The sequence below is a fragment of the Phyllostomus hastatus genome, unplaced genomic scaffold, assembly GCF_019186645.2.
Source record: "Phyllostomus hastatus isolate PE091 unplaced genomic scaffold, TTU_PhHast_1.1 phas_contig_34, whole genome shotgun sequence".
Lineage (NCBI taxonomy): Eukaryota > Metazoa > Chordata > Mammalia > Chiroptera > Phyllostomidae > Phyllostomus > Phyllostomus hastatus.
In genome coordinates, this window is record NW_025333857.1 from 29,901,922 (window position 1) to 29,921,606 (window position 19,685).

Consider the following 19,685-nt stretch of genomic DNA (forward strand, 5'->3'; position numbering starts at 1 on the left):
CTGCCACTCTCCTAGTACCTCTGTGTGTTCACCAACTTGGAAGCAATCTGAACCCCATAGTTTTGTGGAGGCTTTGTCACGTGCACGATCAATTATTAACTCAGTCTCCAGCTCCTCACCGTTCCCTGGATGATGGGCGGGCAGGCTGAAAGTTCCAAGCTTCTGGTCATGGCTTGCTCATCCTGGTGACCAGCCGCGTGCCGAGGCTGTCCAGGAGCCCACCAGGAGGCATGTCTTGAATAAGCATCAAGACATTATGATTCAAGGATCTGAAATCCTTATGGTCCAGGCAAAACCTCGTTTTTACAGAGGAGTAAACACTGTTTCTTCCACTTTCAACAGCTCAGTAATAGAAGCCACTACTAACAGGAGCTATGACTTTAGAACAAAGGACTGTCCTGTCACCGAGTAAATTCCAAGGGGTGTAGGAGCTCTGTGTCAGGAACCGGGGTCAGACACCGAATGTTAGAGCAAAAGATGCTCCTGGCCCCCCTACTGCCCTGGAAATTATAGGGATTTTAGGAACTTTGTGTGTAGGAACTGGGGGCAGAGACCAAATACATATTTTTAATTATATCACAGTCACTTTTTGTCATATTTGATTGGTTGAGGTCCTTTTATATCCCATCTCTGATCTCAGCCCCACCCCCTAACCCTGCCTCTACCACCCTAAACTTATTACCATAACTTTACATGCACAAATATTTATCCATGAGCAAACAGCATTATCATGTGGGGTTTTTTTTTGTTTTTGTTTTATTTAGTTTTTTTCAAAAGATTTATTTATTTACTTTTAGAGAGAAGGGAAGGGAGGGAGAAAGAGGGAGAGAAACATGGATGTTGCTTGCCATTTGCATACCCCCTACTAGGGACCTGGCCCATAATCCAGGCATGTGCCCTTACTGGGAATCACACACACAACCTTTAGGTTTGAGGGATGATGCCCAACCAACTGAGCCACACTGGCCAGGGCGTAGGTTTTATGATCTTTATATATTGAGACTAACAAATTCCTTTTGTCCAGGTTGGTAATGGCAGGTGCTTTTTTAATTTACAGCTCCTCAATCAAAAGCAGTGCCGAGAACTTTTCTTCGTCCCAGCCCTGAAGATGAAGCAATATATGGGTATCTATTTTCAGCCTTTAAACCCCTTTGTTTTTCCACACAGCTCTATCTCCTTAAATGAAATCCAGAAAAAATGGTGTTTTTTAACAGTGGATGGTGATTTTGCTTAAAATCAGCCACCTTTAATCAACCTCTGTTGCTAGTGTTTATGAGAAAGAGAAGTCATTTGTAGAAGAGTAAAATAAGGAACTGGGGTAAAGTTTGTGTTGTTAACTTTGTCTGCATGTTCACTTACCTGGCTATTTCTCCAGAATGTGATCCTGAATATTTGAGTTTGGCAGGTCAGTGACCCCAGATGGGTGAGGTACTGCTTAATGCCTCTGTGGGGGCTGCAGTGACATGGTGATCCCAGTGTGGGGAGGGGAGGAAAGTGATGCTGTGCTCTGCACTTGATAATGAGAACCCCTGGTTCAGTGTTCAAGAGTAGCAGCTCCTGGATTAGGACATACTTGAACCCAGGCTGTGCGTCCATTTGACAAGAGCCCTGGAGTGGTGGCAGGCTTTCCTTTGGAAGAATAGTTCATGTGGCCTTAATTTTGTCATTTTAACCTTGCCCTTTATTAGTTTTCTCATCTTGAATGAGCTCACATAAACATTTTATATTTCTACTTCTTCACTGGTAAAGTGAGCCTGTTGTATTCATCTTACAGCACTGAGGATGATAAAATTATACATTACATGGGGGAAATGAGAGACTTAAACATAAATCACTCTATAGATAGAAGAAATTAAATCTCTCATCTGCTAATGTTGGTCCCCTCTGACAAAAATAATCTTCCATTTTTCCTTTCTGAAACTAAAATCTTTGCAGCCCCAACACCATAATGGTCAAGTTCAGGAAGGGAGACAGCGTGGGCTTGCGATTGGCTGGTGGCAACGACGTCGGGATATTCGTGGCTGGCATCCAAGAGGGGACCTCGGCAGAGCAAGAAGGCCTTCAAGAAGGGGACCAAATTCTGAAGGTAAGGAAAGCCCCGTTTTGTTTCTAGAAGTTACGGGAAAAGAGTGGGTTTTTCTGGGGGGCCTACAGAAGGGGAGGGCAGAGTGGTCCCGCTTGTGAAAATAAATCAACTGCAGGTATGTGGGTGCCCGGCATCGAGGTCCCAGCTTCCTTGGAATGGGTCCTGTCCTCTCAGTCCTAGAATGGAAAACTCGCTCCTGTGGGGGAACTTAAAATGTTCGAGAACCTCACAAAGATTTATATTCACTTGATTAACAAAAAAACTGAGACTAACTAAAGGCCTAGAAAGAAGAGCCTTCATCAAAAGATCTCACTCATGATTGGTTTTTCATTGACTCACCTGTCTGCTTGTTGCTCATTAAGGCAGTGTGCTGTCATTGAGCAGAGGTAGGTGTTGGCACCAGATCATCTGATTTGAACCGCATCCCAGCCTCTCATCAGTTCTGTGACCCTCACTCAAGCTCTGAGATGGGTTTCTGCAGCTATTCAATGGGGATAAGAATACCTGCCTTGCAGGGACCCTGGGAAAATTAAAATAGGTAACACAGGCACCTGGCAGAGTTCCTGGCACAGAATATCAAGGTCAACGTTCCTTCTTTTACCCATTGGAAAATAATAAGTTGCTGCCATTGAATATGTTATTTGCATCTAAAGTTGTCCAGGAGGAGGATTTCTTGGTTAATCGAATATGGGTACTTTCAAACTTACCGTATATGTATTTTGTATAGTCTGTTGGTTTTGAAAAATGGTAACCAACTCAGTTTGACATTTCATGAGATACATGTAATGTACTTCCCACTGACTTTGGCATGAACATCAAGAATGTCAGGTACCTCTTGATTATACAAATACAGAATGCTAGGGGACTGACTTCACTGGAATTTCTGCTTCTGTAAACTTGCATTTCTTAGGACTTACTGGCGGGGGCGGGGGGTCTGGTAAGAGCATCTAGGCTCAGAGGAGAGGGGAGTAAAGAGCAGCATTCCCGGGGAAGCAGGCAGCAGAGCATGGAACAGGCAGCCCTCTTCCTTCGTGGCTCTTGGCCCCACTGCAGGAGCTCAGGTTTCATTTCTGGAGCACATGGAGGGCAGACCTTGATCATGAGCCCTGCTGCAGCTTTCCAGTGACATTCTAGACCCTCTTTGGCTCCAGTCAAGATCCTAGAAGACGAAGTGTACCTGAGTGAACCTCGTGGTACCACATGATCCTAGGAAACATTGCTCACCAAGTGCTCCTGATAAGAATCCCATCCAAAGGCCAGCTCGTACCAGTTTACTCTGGGGCAGATGATGCCAAAGAAGAAAAAGCGTGTTTCCTAGCTAGTGTCAGGGCCATAGGAAGGCAGGGAGAAGTTTGGAAGCTTTTGCTCTTGAAGGATCAAGGATAAAATATTTTTACACTCAGGGTTGGGGGGAAGATTTTCTAAATTTCTGTGAAAAAAAATAGGGACTTCATATAGGGACATGACAGGTCGACCTCTCTGTAAGTTGTTAAAGGTGGGGAGAGTTGCTTCCATGGGTGACAGTCACGGTATGCAGCGCTTACATTTAAGAAAGGGCCTCGTTTCCTGCTTTCATTTGGGAATAAGCAGGAAACTGTGGGAACTGGCTTCCTCATTCTTGGCTGAGAATAACTTTTCTGTTGCCTACAAAAGGAGCCCCCAGTTCTCTAAAGGGGTGAGAAAGATTGAGCTCGCCTGCTGCGGCAGAGAGGCCACTACAGAATCCCCTCCAGGTTCACACCAGACAGGGCGGATCCTGTGGACTGTAAACTAGATGACAAGAGGATAGTTGCTGGAGAGGACTGTACAACTAACCTTCAAAGCATTGAAGTGCCGCCCTGTGGTTTTTGTGTTTTTTTCAACCTTGTTTCAGAACCACCTCTCGTGGCAAACTGAATCCATGTGGTGAACTATGTATGTGTACTAATCCCTTTCTTGTATCACAGGTTTTTTAAGTGCGGCTCTTCCTTTGGTCAGGTGACAGCCTGGCGTGGAATGAAAGCATGAGTGTGCTGTGTGTGGCCGAACCTGTGTCTTTTAAATAACAGGAAACGACATGCTTTTGTGCTTGGCCTGTCTCTTTGCTTGTATTTTGTCTGACGTGGTTGTCATTTCTCTTTCAGAAACTTTTAGGGGATGGAAAAGAGAAAAAAAGACTTCTAAGTTTGCTTATTAACCATGTGGATTTACCATGTAGCTAGCATGTGTGCTTAAATTTTGACTATTTTTTTGGCTTGCTGGATGGTCAGTCTCACATGACCACAGAAGTGGACAGAGGGACCTTTAAGGTTTTCCCCAGCCCTATGACTCTGTCTTATTTAAATAAACAAACAAATATAAGCATATACATGCATATAAAAACATACAGGTGGCCATCCCATCGTATGTAGACACAGATGTAGATCTACAAGTGGCATAAGAAAGGTCATATAACAAAATGCAGTGATCCTGGTTTGGGGGATGGCAAGGTAGGGAAGGTGTTGTCCTAGGTGCCAAATATTGTTTCAGAGGGAAAGCTAATGAGATTGTTTTAGCAAATCACTTTATTTTAAAAGCACCTAGTAAGTTGTAGTTCACTTAATTATAAAGTCTGACATTAACTAAATGATAAATTCTAACATTAGTTAATGAATTTTTTTATAATCATTTAATTCAAGAATTCTGTAGTCCTCAATGATCAAAGAAAATATTTCATGGGAATTCTGTATCTTTTCACTACTATGACACATTATTAAAACATTAGGGACTTTAAAAGAGTTTTTGCATTTTACTTATTTGTAGTTTTGCTCTTTTAAAATGGTTTTAAGGTACAAAACAAAGATGTCAAGATGTCTTTTTATTCCCCATATTTCAAATGTACTTGCTTTCTAATTTCTAAAAACTGTTCACAGTGTACCCTGCTGAATCAGTGGGGAACAAATGTTGTGGGCTCTTTACCAGAAATAAGTGTGTGTCAGAAGCTTAAATATATAAGCCTGTATATCAGGTTATTGGTCTGCCATATAAGGCTAATGCTCTTCAATTTCTTAAACTCATTAGATACCTTTTTAGGTGATAGAAGCTGTAGGAGAAAGGTGGAATTGATTAGAACCTTTATTTTCAGGTTTTTATTTGAACTAATTTAAAAACTGTGTTCATGCCTTCAGGGGGCCTGGATGCTTGTTTGCCATAGACCCCACCACTCCCTATTGCATTCTAGTTGCCTGTTTCCTGATTGTACATTACCTCTTTGGCCACCTCAACGGGAGCCTCAAAGAAGACCAAACAGAACCCCAAAAAGTTCTCATCTGATCTAGTGACAGGTCTTTGATGGAATGCATATTCCTAAGGGGTGGTTGGCAGTGTGGGGAGGCCAGAAGGTGTGGTAGTGCCCACACAGCCCAGGCTGGCAGCAGGGTGCTGGAAGGGCTTGAGTAGGGACACTAAGGACTTCTTTTATTATTATTATTATATTTTATTGATTATGCTATTACAGTTGTCCTGATTTGTCCCCTCCTGCCCCCGCCCCTACTCCCTCAGGCAATCCCCACACCATTGCTCATGTCCATGGGTCATGCGTATAAGTTTTTTGGCTGCTCCATTTCCTATACTGTACTCTACATCCCCATGGTTATTCTGTAACTACCTACTTGTACTTCTTAATCCCTTCACCTTTACGTCTGAGTTTTGCCCTGGGAAGACCCTGATGAAAGCAATCAAATAAAAACCTCAGGTGGCACTTTTTTGTAAACTTTGTTTTTGTTTTTCCCACTTGCTCTTCCTGTCAGGTGAACACACAGGATTTCAGAGGGCTGGTTCGAGAAGACGCTGTTCTCTACCTGTTAGAAATCCCCAAAGGCGAAATGGTGACCATTTTAGCTCAGAGCCGACCTGATGGTGAGCAGATTTGTCCATTATTTTAATGAGGCAAGAGCAGGGGGGACTGTGGGGAGGACGACAGAGGTGCCTTGGGACCAGAAGAGGTAAATTTGGGTATTAAAAATTGAAATGGATTCTAATACCTAATCTCTGGAGACAATTTGGGTATCATTTAACTTTCTGTAGAAATGTTTTTTATGCACCCACTGAAATAATTCCACTGGTTGTATCAACTGGGAATATAACTGCTTTTCTGGACAGTGATCCATCCATAAGTACAGCCTGGAGTTATTACTGAGCCTTTCACAGGATAGATGCAAACAGCCACACTTACTGGTCAGCTCCCTCATTAACGTTTAGCCGTCTGACAAGCTGCTTCCCCTTACCAGGTCTCATTGTTTCCACCTGTAAAATGGGAGTTGATAGTGTTTTCCCTGTCTGCTTCAGAGGATTGATCGACAACTATATTAGGGTTCTCTAGAGAAACAAAACCAGTAGGGTGTATGTATGTGTGCGGTAGAGAGAAAGATCGATTGACTGATTATAAGGAATTAGCCTAACAATTAGGGAGGCTGGAAAATCCCAGGATCTGCAGAGTGAATGTCAAGCTGGAGACTCAGGAGAGCGAATAATCTAGTTTTAGTCCAAGTCCAAAGGCCTGAGAACCAAGAGAGCCAACAATGTATTTGGAGTCCAGACACTGGCAGGCTTGAGACCCAGAAAGAGCTGATGATGCCTCCATTTGAGTGTAAAGGAAGAAAAAAACTGATATCCCAGTTCGAAGGCAGGAAGAGTTAGTTTTCTCCAAGTCAGGGGAGGGTTAATCTGTTATATTTAGGCCTGCGACTGATTGGCTGAGGCCCACCCACATCAGGGAGTGCAATCTTCTTTACTTAGTTTACCAATTTAAACATGAATCTCCTTTCAAAACACCCAGAATAATGTTTGACCAAATACCTGGGCATCCTGTGAGCCGGTCAAATTGACACAGAACCTTAACCATCACAGCCGCTCAAACGTTAGCTGTTTTAGGCTTCTTCCTGTTTGAGCCATGGTTCCCAGAGGGTCTGTATTCGGGCTTTGCCAAATGGACAGGAGGGAAAGGGGGTGATCAGAAGTAGGAGAAGCTGATAACTCTTTAAGAAAAGACCTCCAGCTGAGCAGAATGCAGCAGACAGTGTTGTGTTTGTCTTGCAGTATACAGAGACATACTGGCTTGTGGCAGAGGGGATTCGTTTTTTATAAGAAGCCACTTTGAGTGTGAGAAGGAAACGCCACAGAGCCTGGCCTTCACCAGAGGGGAGGTCTTCCGAGTGGTGGATACTCTGTATGATGGCAAGCTGGGCCACTGGCTGGCTGTGAGGATCGGAAACGAACTGGAGAAGGGCTTAATCCCCAACAAAAGCAGGTATCTGAGATCACAGGCTCCCCCACGCCCCTCTTTCACGTTCCCCCCTCAGATAAACCACAATCCCATCCTCCTCCAAAAGGAAGCTGCACAGGGCTCCATTATTTGCCCTCAGGCCCTCTCCCATCGTCTCCTCCTTGTTTACGAGGTGTGGCCTGGAACTGGAGATAGCTGCCAGCTTAGTCTGTGCGTGTGTTCTGCATCACATAGCTGGTTGTTGCACTCGGCTGGCTTTGAACAACGTCCTGAGGAATGTCCACAGCTTCGCATGGCATGTGGGCAGATACCGAGTGGCTGTAGCGTACCAGCATAGCTCTTAGAGATATGTTGCCCTTTTGCAGTGAGTGTCCCTTGTCCTCAACCCCAACAGACACTTGATGGTTTGCCAACACTTGTATTTTGGCAGGGGTCTCAGGTCTGTTTGCTGTATACCAGCCTGTCAGAAGGAGCCACTTTTAGTGTGTTTATTACTGAGCAACTTCTGGTGGGTTTTATGGGGACCGAGCCTTTATCTGCCTACACTGGGAAGAGAGCATCCCCACATATCCCACCCCTTGAAACCTCTCCATTGCCAAGCTGCGTCTTCTCTAATCCAGGTTCATAAGAAACCCTGAGTAGACTTGGTTAGTGCCATGCACATTTGCACATTTTGTGGCTTTAGAGATTGACTTCCTGTGGTTTCTTCCCTCAGAGCTGAACAAATGGCCAGTGTGCAGAATGCCCAGAGAGACAATGCCGGGGACAGGGCGGATTTCTGGAGAATGCGCGGCCAGAGGTCCGGCATGAAGAAGAACTTAAGGAAGAGTCGGGAAGACCTAACGGCTGTTGTGTCAGTTAGCACCAAGTTCCCGGCTTATGAGAGGGTTTTGCTGCGAGAAGGTGAGGAAGCCACGTGGGGCTAGGAAATGATCTGATTGGACTCTGAGCCCATCTTTCTTCATTTTCAGGTTGTAACCATCAAGTGCAAACTCACCTATATCACTTAGACCAAAGCAAGATTAGAGTTGGACTTACATTCAAACACGGAAGAAGACTTATAAATAGACTTATAAATGTGCAAAGTCATGAATGGTGGCATGTTTCACAACCTGAGTTATTTTTTATTTATTTATTTATTCTCAGTTATTTTTTTTCATACTGCCATTCAAAAGGTTTTATATATTACCTATAGTGAAGTTTATCTTTAATAATAGGGGAATGAAGGCGTATTCTTCAGAGAAGAGCTGGGCTGAATTGAGGGTGGGAGAACATACAATTGCTTTCATGTAGACGTGTCAAGTAGCCCATAAAATACTGTTGCTTTTTATTTTAACAGCTAAGGAAGTATATGTGTTTTCATCACCTTTCCTATTTTATTCCAGCTGGTTTCAAGAGACCTGTGGTCTTATTTGGCCCCATAGCAGATATAGCCATGGAAAAGCTGTCAAATGAGTTACCCGACCTCTTCCAAACTGCTAGTAAGTCCGTCAGTGGTATTTTTTTCCTCACAAAATTTTCATTTGGAAAAGATCTAATATGCAGGAAAAAAAAAAACAGTGAATACCCAATACACGCCCCCTGGAGTCACCATCACAAGTTGTTAACATTTTGCTCTATACCCCTCCCCTCATCGACACCATTTACACACTTCTTAAAATTTCTGCTGAACCCTCTGAAAGTTTAAGTTGTAGACATTATAACACTTTTTGTCCTTGTGAATCTCCTAAGAATAAAGACATTCTCTCCTCCTGCACAACCACTCCACCATTATCACAGCCAAGAAATTTAACTCTGGTTCAATAACACTTAGTATGTCGTCCGTTTTTCAGGTTTTTCTCCATTGTCCCAGTTTTCCAGTTTTGTCTTTCATGGCTTATTTCTTAAAATTCTGAGTACAACCATGAATCCTGAAGTACATTTGATTTTTATGTCTTTCTAGTGTCCTTTTTCCTAAATTATTTGGTGACCGTGATGTTGTGAGCAGTCCAGGCCACTTGCCTCCCCGGTGGGCCTGCGTGTTTCCTTATGATCATGGCAGATTAAGGCTCCGCAGCCTGTGTGGGTTGTCCCCGTTGCCTCCACCAGGTGGTGCCTCGTGTCGGATGTCCTGTCATTGCTGATGTTGGGTTGCAGTACTTGGTAGTCACGAGTTCATAAAAAATTTCCTTTTTTGCTTTTGCAGAAACAGAACCAAAAGATGCAGGCTCTGAGAAATCCAGTGGGGTGGTGCGTTTAAATACCGTGAGGCAAATTATCGAACAGGTGAGAAAGTGGAGCCCAAGGCCACATTGTCAGAAGGAACTGAGTCGTGGTTCACTGCAGTCATTTTGAGAAGAGAGTCTATAACATTACTGGGTAATCTGCAGTTGTGGTGTGGTTTTTTTTTTTTTTTTTTTTTGAGAATTTGCAGCTTTGTACCAAATTCCCTGTTAATGCATTTTCTCGGGAATTCTAATAGATTGGTAATATTTAGTAGACATAATGTGAAGAGAAACGCCTTCTGCTTTTTGATTTAAATGGACAAGTTTTACCTGATGCCGCCCTTACTTATTAAGACAAACTCTTCGATGCTGTACGACTTGACACACCCTCTCTGCGACCTTTTCCCATTTCTCACAGGACAAGCACGCACTACTGGATGTGACCCCCAAGGCCGTGGACCTGTTGAATTATACTCAGTGGTTCCCGATTGTGATTTTTTTCAACCCAGACTCTAGACAAGGTGTCAAAACCATGAGACAGAGGTTGAATCCAACATCCAACAAAAGTTCTCGAAAGTTATATGATCAAGCCAACAAGCTGAAAAAAACATGTGCACATCTTTTTACAGGTAAGTGAAGTTTAAAATGTAGTCTCCTTGCTCCAAAGTGAGAATTGGAGAATTTAAAAATGAAAGAAATAATGATCTGAATAGTAATAGAGACAGTAATCTAGATACTGCTCTCGACTCCTCAAAAGGCAGCCAATCCTATAAAACACATGTATTAAAACTATGGCATTTGCATATTTAATTTTGACAGTTTGAACATGGCCATAAAGATCCATAACATGCAGTAATTGGTGATTGAGCCTGACCTGCCACCTAGCACCTACCTCTCTGTATAGATGGTGTCATTGTTCTCTCCCTACCATCCATGCATGCACTGACTTACAAAGTGATAGGAACTTGGTTTCATTATTTAAAGATGTCCCTGCAGTGGAAACTTGAACACTTATCCTGGATATTGGATGACATTAAAGATATATTACTCCTGCTTTTAGGATGATAATGTTATTCTGATTACGTTTTCTAAAAGAGTACGTGTCTTTAGGAATGTTTGCTAAACAAAATAGGTATGAATGACCTCATGTACAGGGGTGGGCAAAAGTAGGTTCACAGTTGTTTGTAGGAAAGAAGCCATGCCGGCTGTGAGTATAGTAATACAAAAATAGACTCTGTTCTCTGTGCTCACAACTGTAAACCTACCTTTACCCACCCCTGTGTATTTACAGATGACACGCATGCTGTCTGGGACCTGCTTACGTAATCTTCAGTGGGGAAAGTGGGTGGGGCAAAGGCCAGACCACACTGGCATGTATACATGCGAGTTCCCTAAGCTGTTCTCTCTCCTTTTGTGTGTGTTTAAATTTTCAATAATGGAATATTTTTTAAATCCGTGAAATGAAGACCATTGCTATGTTACTCATGGAAGTAAAATGAGGTAAAAATGTGGAATTTACTAACTGATTATATGCACTGCCTATATAAATGACTAGTTCTGTGTGTATGGTGTAAATAAGGGTGTAAGAGGGTTACAGAGCGTTTTGGTCCCGAAAGGTTGTGGGAGCCGCGTGAGGAGGCTGTGTGGATGTCGTGTCCTTAGGATAATGATAGCTTTTCTGAGCTGAGTGCCAGTCATTGTCAACCTATGTCATATTTAGCGGGCCTGATACTGGGGAGGCAGGAAGGGGTGAGTGAATGTCCACAATAGACTCCTGTTTTACTGTCGCTGGCTCTTGTTAAGGAGTGAGCTGCACTACTCACCACTGAGGCAGAATGCTGTAACTGAGAGGTAATTTAGTCAAATATTCACATATAATCTTTCTCTGTCATTTTTACTACTGCTACCACTAATAGTACTTTTTTTTAAAGTACTTTTTTTTAAAAGATTTTATTTATTTATTTTTAGAGAGGGAAGGGAGGGAGATAGAGAGAGAGAGAGAAACGTCAATTGCGGTTGCTGGGGGTCATGGCCTGCAACCCAGGCATGTACCCTGGCTGGGAATCGAACCTGGGACACTTTGGTTCCCAGCCTGCGCTCAATCCACTGAGCTACGCCAGCCAGGGCAGTACTGATAATATAACAATAATAATAATTATTATTACTCCTTTTAGGATAGTGGTAGCTAACAGTGGTTCAGTCTTTCCTGGGCTCTGTCTTTTCAGGCCATAAGGAAGACAGGTAACTTCTACAAGATCACACCTCTAGTATCTGGTTGAGCCCACACTGAAACTGTGGTGTCTCTGCACGTGTGTCCAGTATTCTCTATTTGTTACAGCACAGACTTATTTTTATAATGTTAGAAGGGTCACATAGTGCAGTTCCTCCATTTAACAGATAATGCATGCATTTAACTGGGGCCCAAGAGATTGTGAAGTGTTCAGCCTATGCCTACATCATCCCTCCCTCCCCTCCAGTCAAACTCAAGTCCATGGAGTAGCTAGGAGCTTTCTCTCAGAGAGCTGGATTTGGGGTTCATGTGATCATATGAAATACCAGACAGGAAGTAATGGCCTATGGTGGAAGAACCAGGCTGCAGGAGGCTGGATGAAGGGGCGGGCAGGGCAGGAGTAGGAGCCAGGGCCCCAGGGCACTTCCTTCATTTGCTGTTGAGTCAGCATCGCTTGCCCTTTGGAGCACAGGCCACAGTAGCTGGCTGTGTCTGGTCAGGGGTCCTGAGGAGCCCATGTGTGGCGGCTGCAACAACTCCTGATTCGGCCCTGCTGATAAATCATGAGATCCTTCAAGGCAAGGCCTGTCCATGACTCAGCTCTGTGTGCCAGAGGCCAGCCCTGGGCCTAGCCAGTGGGCAGGGCATAGCTGTTTGTGACTTAGTCAGCACTGCCTCTGGCACCGCAAACCATTTCTTGCCTAAGGTAATCAAGAAATTGAAGGTTTCATGGTGGCTAAAGTCAGAGCTGGAGTGTGAACGTAGACACCATGAATATCTAGTTTCATGTAGAACTTTGAAGTGATCCATTCTTACAGTGTATATGTTGCCAGCCTCTACGTGGAAGTACATAGTCTTAAATACTGATGGAACAGAGTCCCGGATAACTGCTACCAACAAGCTCCCATGCCTACCCAACGGCCTTTGTACAGTCTTGTTCCAAACTTCTGATTTGACTCTTCAAAGCTGCGTGGATGTCCTGCTCCTCGCTGTCTGTTTCCTCTGTTTCACTCAGCCTGGCCAGGCTATGACTTGATTGTATGTGTTGTGGCCAGAGTCAGAGAGACTTTTTATGATTCTAAATTTGCATTTTTATGAGTTAATAAGTAGAAAGAGTAGAGCTGCTTTGATGAACACACCATCATCAAGGTTCAAACTCAAGGGTCAGGTTGCCCGCAGCATCACTAGGCTCAATATCCTCTCCCCTTGTTGTAGAGTAGCAAGCAGACCTGTCCCAGAGATGAGTACTTAATTGTGACAGTGTTAAAGCAGCTGTCCTTGCAAACTCAAGGTGCTCCTCAATGAAGTGCAGATGACACGGGGAGCTTTATTCTGAGATTTGCCTAAAAGCAAGTTGTCTTGTCAACGTAAGTTAAAATGGTAGACGGACCCTTCGCCTCCCCATTGAAAAAATTTTGTTATAGGATACATTTACCTGTACAGGTCAAAAAAGTTACTTTTTAAAACATAAAGTTTGGGTTCTGTGTTTTCTTGGAATTCCTGAAGCACTCAGCTCCTGGTTTGTAGACCACCGAAATGGAATTGTGGACTTAGAGACCCACGCAGGGCCGCCCTTGGTGTGAAACTGTGGGATTTTTAAAGCACCACTGGGTATTTTAGCACTTTTATCAGCTTTCACAGGTTTCATTAATGTGAAATTTGTACAGTTCAGCCCCAGGAGTTTGGAAGTACTGAATAAATGTTCCTAATCATTATTAGTAATATTACTTTATGCTCATTTTATTGTCTTTCAATGTTGCATGTTATTAAAAGTATAATGCTGTGTCATTGAAAAGGCTTGGGGGACAAAGTGGATCTTGTACCAGCTGAAAAGTCGCCGTAGGCAATTTCTGGTTTCCCAGGGGATTGTAGAGAACGGAAGCAGATGGAGACGCTGTGCTGTCTGGCTGGGCACCTCGGCTGGGGCTGTTTGGAGGGAAGCCCTGCCACCTGACTAGCTTAACTGAGATTTAATTTATGTAAAGATGTAAAATTCAGTGGGCTGCATTATACTCAGAGTTGTACAGCCATCACCACAGTCCATTTCAGGACATTTTCATCATCACAAAGAGAAACCCCACACCCGTTAGCAGTCTTCCTCAGTTTCTCCCATTGTCCCAGCCCCACACGTCATGTTTGCTGTTGCCCTTGGCACTTCCCAACCCCCTTGGTTGGGGAGGAAGTAGGGGACTTGCTGTGCCGAGGCTGGGCATGGATGCTTCCAAAATCCCAGGACTCCCAGCCAGGGCAGATGCAGGCTGAGTGGTGATCCTGGCAGTATTTCACTTGAAGTTTGCAAACGTGCTCAGCTTACCCAAAGGAACATGGGTCTAGTCTAGAGGTGGGGAGCAACAAGAATTGACTAATATTGCTCAGAGTCAGAAGAATCTGAAAAACCTGATGAGCGAAAGCCAACAGTAAACCCCAGGTATTGATTCCAAGTAAAGGAAAGGTAAATCATAGTTTGCACACACCCATTAAAAAGAGGTCAAGTGCATGAGATGACTGTTACCAACTTAGATGTCCCCTTTATACGGGACTTAGGAAATTAGCTACAGTGATGTTCTTTCTTCTTTTTTCTTTTTCATACCCTTGACTCAATGTGAATTCATTAAGAGGTCTTATGACCTTTTTTCATCTTATCAGGGGGCATGAACATATCTTCTGCATTTCATAAATAGCCATTTTAAGTAGGTTTTTCTCATGATAAATACAGATTGTACTTATTTCATACAACTCCAACTAAAAGTTCAGAAAGACAACCTAATGTTCTGTGTGCATTCACTGCAAATCACTCATTTTGTCTCTGGGTGTGCAGTCTCGCCTCCCTGTCTGAGTACTGTAGCATCACATTCTACCCAAGAGCAGAGCAGTGTTGGCAGAGGGCCGTAATGAGGGTGCCAAAGTCTAAGGAGTCAAGGTTAATTTTGGGGGGGTTGTCCAATGTATCAGTTTATTCTAATGCTATAAATAATAAATAACCAGAGAAATTGTAAGCTCACTCAGGATTTTTCCAAGGTCAGTGTTAGAACTCCTTAAATGAAAGAGTGGTATATGTTACTAGGCAGAACACTGGAAGCATAGTGGCTCACAAAATTTGCTCAGTGGTTCTTTTCTGGCTCTCTGCTGAGAACTGTGCAGACTTCAGGTGAGATGGAGCAGACACCTTTTACCAGGAAGCCCTTAGAATGCCATATCCTCTGAGAAAAAAACTATGATGTTGTTTAAAAAAAATCCTAATTTGCCTGTGGTGTGATTATTTTCAACCCAATTTCATTTGTTCTCCAGGACCAGTTTGCTTGTCGGTTCATCCCCATTAGACCCATAAATACACAGCACTGAAGAGTGCCTTGTGTGTGTTTTCACTTGGCTGGTGTTTTATATCAGTGCTCTGAAGTCGCAGTTCTGGACGGGCCGTGGTGTGCCATGGCTGAGGCATGAACTATAAAAGCAAACTTGAGAGTTGGCGTCTAGGCTTCTGTACTTACTTGGTGTGAGGCCTGGGGCTGCTTTCACTGTTGTGCCTCAGTTTCTCTCCTGTAATGTGGGGGTGATGGCGACACCTACTCGCAACATTGGTGTGAGCGTGAAACGAGCTGACCCATGGACAGTGTTTGCACAGTGCTTGGTCAGTCCATGGGAAGGGCTGTTACGCAAGAGAAACTTTGTTCTGTATAGAAAATGTACATCACGTGAACATGTACTTACGGAGCTTAGTTAACTTGTGTGTATATTCTGAAATATTTAAGCCTATCAAAATGATATGTATTTTAAATATTCAGTATTTTATTAGAGATAACCAACAGCACACTAGTGTATAGTTTTCTTATTCATAATATGTAATGGTCTTTAAAATATGGTGCTTTTATATCTGTTTTAGGTGTGTTTCCTTTGCTCCTAAAAACACACTCTTTAAAAGCATATGTTTAAAGGTGGCTTTTATGAAAGGTACACATTCTGAAATGAAATTCACCCATTTTTAGGTTAACAACACTTATTTGTAATGTAAACCCAACTGCAGGGATTTAGTATTCAAATGTGTTCGCACTTTCTCTTGCATTTGCCAGAGTTTTAATTCACATGTGACAGAAATGAGTATGAATTATGTCAAATAAGTTTTTCAGTAAATGTTGCTTTGGGAATTGATGCAAACCATTTGCCTACATTTCTATAGCTACAATCAACCTGAATGCAGCAAATGATAGCTGGTTTGGCAGCTTGAAAGACACTATTCAGCATCAGCAAGGAGAAGCAGTCTGGGTCTCCGAAGGGAAGGTATGTGGCATAGATACTCTGCTGTGAGGTGAGAGTCCATGTTTTGAATCTTTTCTCAAGAGGGTAGTGAATGTAGTGAAGCCATGCCCGTTTGAAGGAATTCCAACATGTGCTGATCAAGTTTGCAATTTTATAAATTCTCTGGAAAAGTAATAAAGTGAAGGGGCTTTTAGAAGAAAAGCAGAATGTGATACATGCAACCCTACATTCACTTCCCTTTTACTTTTAACGTAGTAACTAGTATTGTATTCCAAGCACACTAATCAGAGCTTACAAGATCTCGAGCTGACCTCCACAGCTTACTAAAGATGGGGAAACTCAGAGTAGAGGTGACAGATGAAGTTGAGGAACACAGAGAACACGGTTGAAAATTAATAGAAAGAAGAAAAGGCAAATGGAGGTAGAATCATTTGCTTAAAGATTGGCAGAGAATGGGCCTTGGGCATTTGAGTAGGTGACAAGGGGGCATTAGGAAACTTGTGTAGACTCCTAAATTTGCCTAGCTTCTCATCTGTGGACATAGTTTACCCACAGCTTTCTGCAGGGAGGATGTGGAGAGTATATAATTTCCTGTGGTTCCGGGAGCCTTTGGCGATAGTCTTCTGTAGTCTAGCCGAACGGAGGTAGCTTAGAGGGACAGTTTTGTTGTAGAAATGAGTCAACTGCCAATGAGATTGTTGAGGCCAAGTCTTGCTCTTTGGGAACTACACGTTTAGTCAAGGTGTCTAGCATCTCCCGAGTGCCTGTGGCCTGCTGAGGCTCTGTGCTAGCCTCCAAGGGGACAACAAGTTGAACAGGACAGAGCTTCTGCGTCAAGGATTTGAGAATCTTGTGGCTGAGTGAAGAGGGGCACAGCACAAGGCAGGGTGCATTTATTACTAGGAGACAAGTACCAGCAGAAGAAGCTGAAGAGAAGCCAGATTCTGGAAGACAGAGCACAACAGTCTGAGGAAGCACGTGCAACTCAGTAGCTGTATATCAGATGGAGCTGTATCTGGTGGCAAAGACAGATAGGGTGAAGGGTTCCTCATTTGAGTCCCTGCACACACATGAACATAAAGCCAAGTGATTTCAGGAAAATAAGGTTCACTTCTCTTTGTAGAAAACATTGAGGTTCCAGTCACTTGGCTGTGCCCTTGGGAATTTTCTTGAGTCCCCAATCCCAGGAGCCATGTCACACCCCACTGACCGTCCAAAACACATTCCTCTAGATGGAAGGGATGGATGATGACCCTGAAGACCGCATGTCCTACTTAACCGCCATGGGCGCGGACTATCTGAGTTGCGACAGCCGCCTCATCAGTGACTTTGAAGACACCGACGGCGAAGGAGGCGCGTACACTGACAATGAGCTGGATGAGCCAGCCGAGGAGCTGCTGGTGTCTTCCATCACCCGCTCCTCGGAGCCGGTGCAGCATGAGGAGGTGAGGCGAGGCAGGCCACGGGCTGTGAGGCCACGGGCTATGAGGCCACGGGCAGGAGGCGGAGGTTCTGGTGTTCCACTGGAATTCTGCTGGACAACCGTTAATTCAGGGAGCTGTAGAAGGTCTTCCTGAGGGTTGAAACGGATGACTAGTAAAGAGGCTCTCATGCCAAGCCAATGCCTGCACGACAGTGGTAGTGGTCCGTGGGAGAGCAGGGCAGGAACTAAGTGCCCTTGGGCACGATGGATAAACTGAACAGCTTTATGGGCTGGCCATCCAAATTGCAGGTGGAACATTATTTTTTTAAATACAACATTATTGTATTTACTTGTAACCTTTGATTAGGCCTCTCTCTCTGTATACTTAGATATCCCTGCTTTTTCTCCTCCATCCTCCCTTTAACCTTTCTGATCTTGCCAAAACTCCTGAGTGTTTCCCCATCAGTTTCCTTCTGTCTTGTATTTCAATTTTTGAATTGAGTTCATGATCAAATACATGTCTGATCACATGTACTATGCATGCACTGGCCAGTAAATAGGCAGCTTATGTGATCCTAGAAATCAGATCAACGTGCCCTAAGTTAGGACCCGAGCAGTTATTAGTTGCACCTCAGAGAACATTGGGATAATGATCTTGTACAATAGATGAGATTATCCATATATTTGGGTAATGCTTGCTCTGGACTTTTCCTTTAGCAGCTTAGCACAATTCAGGGAGTGGTTTTATTCTTTATAAAACAGAAGTACGAAAAACTGGGGTGAGTGGGGGATAAAACCCACCATGACAATAAAAATATTAGTACATAGCACTGGACAAGTTGTAAGGAATATGTTAACTTCTTAATGTCTGTAGATATAGATACCTAATGCTTAAAAATGTTGAAAGCGTTGAGTGAAAAGAGGTTTTAGACTTGAGATTTTAGACTTTTCTACTTGAAAGGAAGAGACTACTACAAGGGATGCATCTAGTTTTTAAAAAATTGATCTTAAGCATTTGCTCATGGTAGTGTGCCAGGTTTCTGCCTTTTCAGTAAAGAAGCATTGGATCAGTGTCTCAGCTTGTGCAAGTTAGGAACTTCTATGCAAGTCGTGAGCCTCAAATTCTGAACTTACGCAAGTCCTTGGAATTCCAGCACAGCAGATGAGTGCTCTTTTCTCTCTGCTGCGATGTTCGTGTCGTGAATAAACCTTTATGTCTTGTAGAGCATAAGGAGACCCAGCCCAGAGCCGCGAGCTCAGATGAGGAGGGCTACTAGCAGAGATCAACTTAGGGACAGTAGCCCACCTCCGGCGTTCAAACCAGAGCCGCCCAAGGTATGTGGCTGGGAAGCCCAGGATGGGAAGGAAGAGGAAGCAGACACCCCTGGAGCTCTCTGCACGCCCAGGGAAGAGTACACACGAGAAGATGGTGTCGAGTTGTGTTTTTGACTCACTGTTTCTCCATTAGAACCTGCCTTTTGTCCTGTTGGGTAAACTAAAAAATTCGGGAAGGGAAAAAAGATAGGAAGGATGGAAAGGGTGTTTTAGGAGAATGTACAGTTCTAAAACTGTTGGTATTTTTAAATTAGTTGACACAGGAAGAGAAACGTTTGACTGATACTGCATTCCCCAAATCACCAAACCCAGGCTCAGTTTTTCTTTTTCTGTCCAGTTGGAGTTTTCTGCCCACAATCTGATTTAGATGCACCAGAAAAATCCTTACTGATGATTTGCTAAAGAAAACAACCACCACACCATTGTTTATAATGCCTCTTATTATGAGGAAGCTTAGTTTATTTTTTAAGCAAATCATTATCCAGCACAAAATCAATATAAGAACACACAGGCGTGTCATATGATTCTTTATCTCTTCTCTGAATCAAAGCTATGACTATATGCTTTTCCATATAAACTAATGGAATTTGTCTATTTAACTCAATAGTTCAGTTGAGAAGAAAGTAGTAATTGATTGTGTGAGCTATCAGAAGTAATTAATGACCTCCTAAAATATATCAGTGAAAATTTACAAGCAGACCTAGGACTGGAGTGTAAGGAGAAGTGGCTGTTTGCATGACATGCCTCCCCACTCGCTACTCCCGTCTCCTTCGAGGCTGGACATGGGCCTCACCTCCATGCCAAGGCGTGGACCCTGGTGTGGTGTGAACTCAGGAGCCCCCTCTTCGATCCAGAAGCCTGATTGGTCCTGAGGTCTTCTCCAAAATTTGAATCTCCTCCAGGGTGAAATT

General features: G+C 43.5%; 1 protein-coding gene across 3 annotated transcripts in view; it reads left to right on the plus strand.

The window, feature by feature from the left end:
* The window catches only part of TJP2 (tight junction protein 2), a 119,203-nt gene that overhangs the window by 95,620 nt on the left and 3,898 nt on the right, over positions 1-19,685 (plus strand). For 2 of the 3 annotated variants that reach the window (XM_045840316.1, XM_045840314.1), the window contains 11 exons: positions 1,058-1,124; positions 1,936-2,086; positions 5,854-5,962; positions 7,142-7,352; positions 8,044-8,231; positions 8,714-8,809; positions 9,514-9,593; positions 9,951-10,161; positions 15,937-16,037; positions 17,249-17,461; positions 18,664-18,774. In XM_045840316.1, coding sequence (XP_045696272.1) covers positions 1,058-1,124; positions 1,936-2,086; positions 5,854-5,962; positions 7,142-7,352; positions 8,044-8,231; positions 8,714-8,809; positions 9,514-9,593; positions 9,951-10,161; positions 15,937-16,037; positions 17,249-17,461; positions 18,664-18,774 — 1,538 coding nt within the window. The remainder of the gene's footprint in view (positions 1-1,057; positions 1,125-1,935; positions 2,087-5,853; positions 5,963-7,141; positions 7,353-8,043; positions 8,232-8,713; positions 8,810-9,513; positions 9,594-9,950; positions 10,162-15,936; positions 16,038-17,248; positions 17,462-18,663; positions 18,775-19,685) is intronic. The other variant, XM_045840315.1, reaches the window with a different exon arrangement.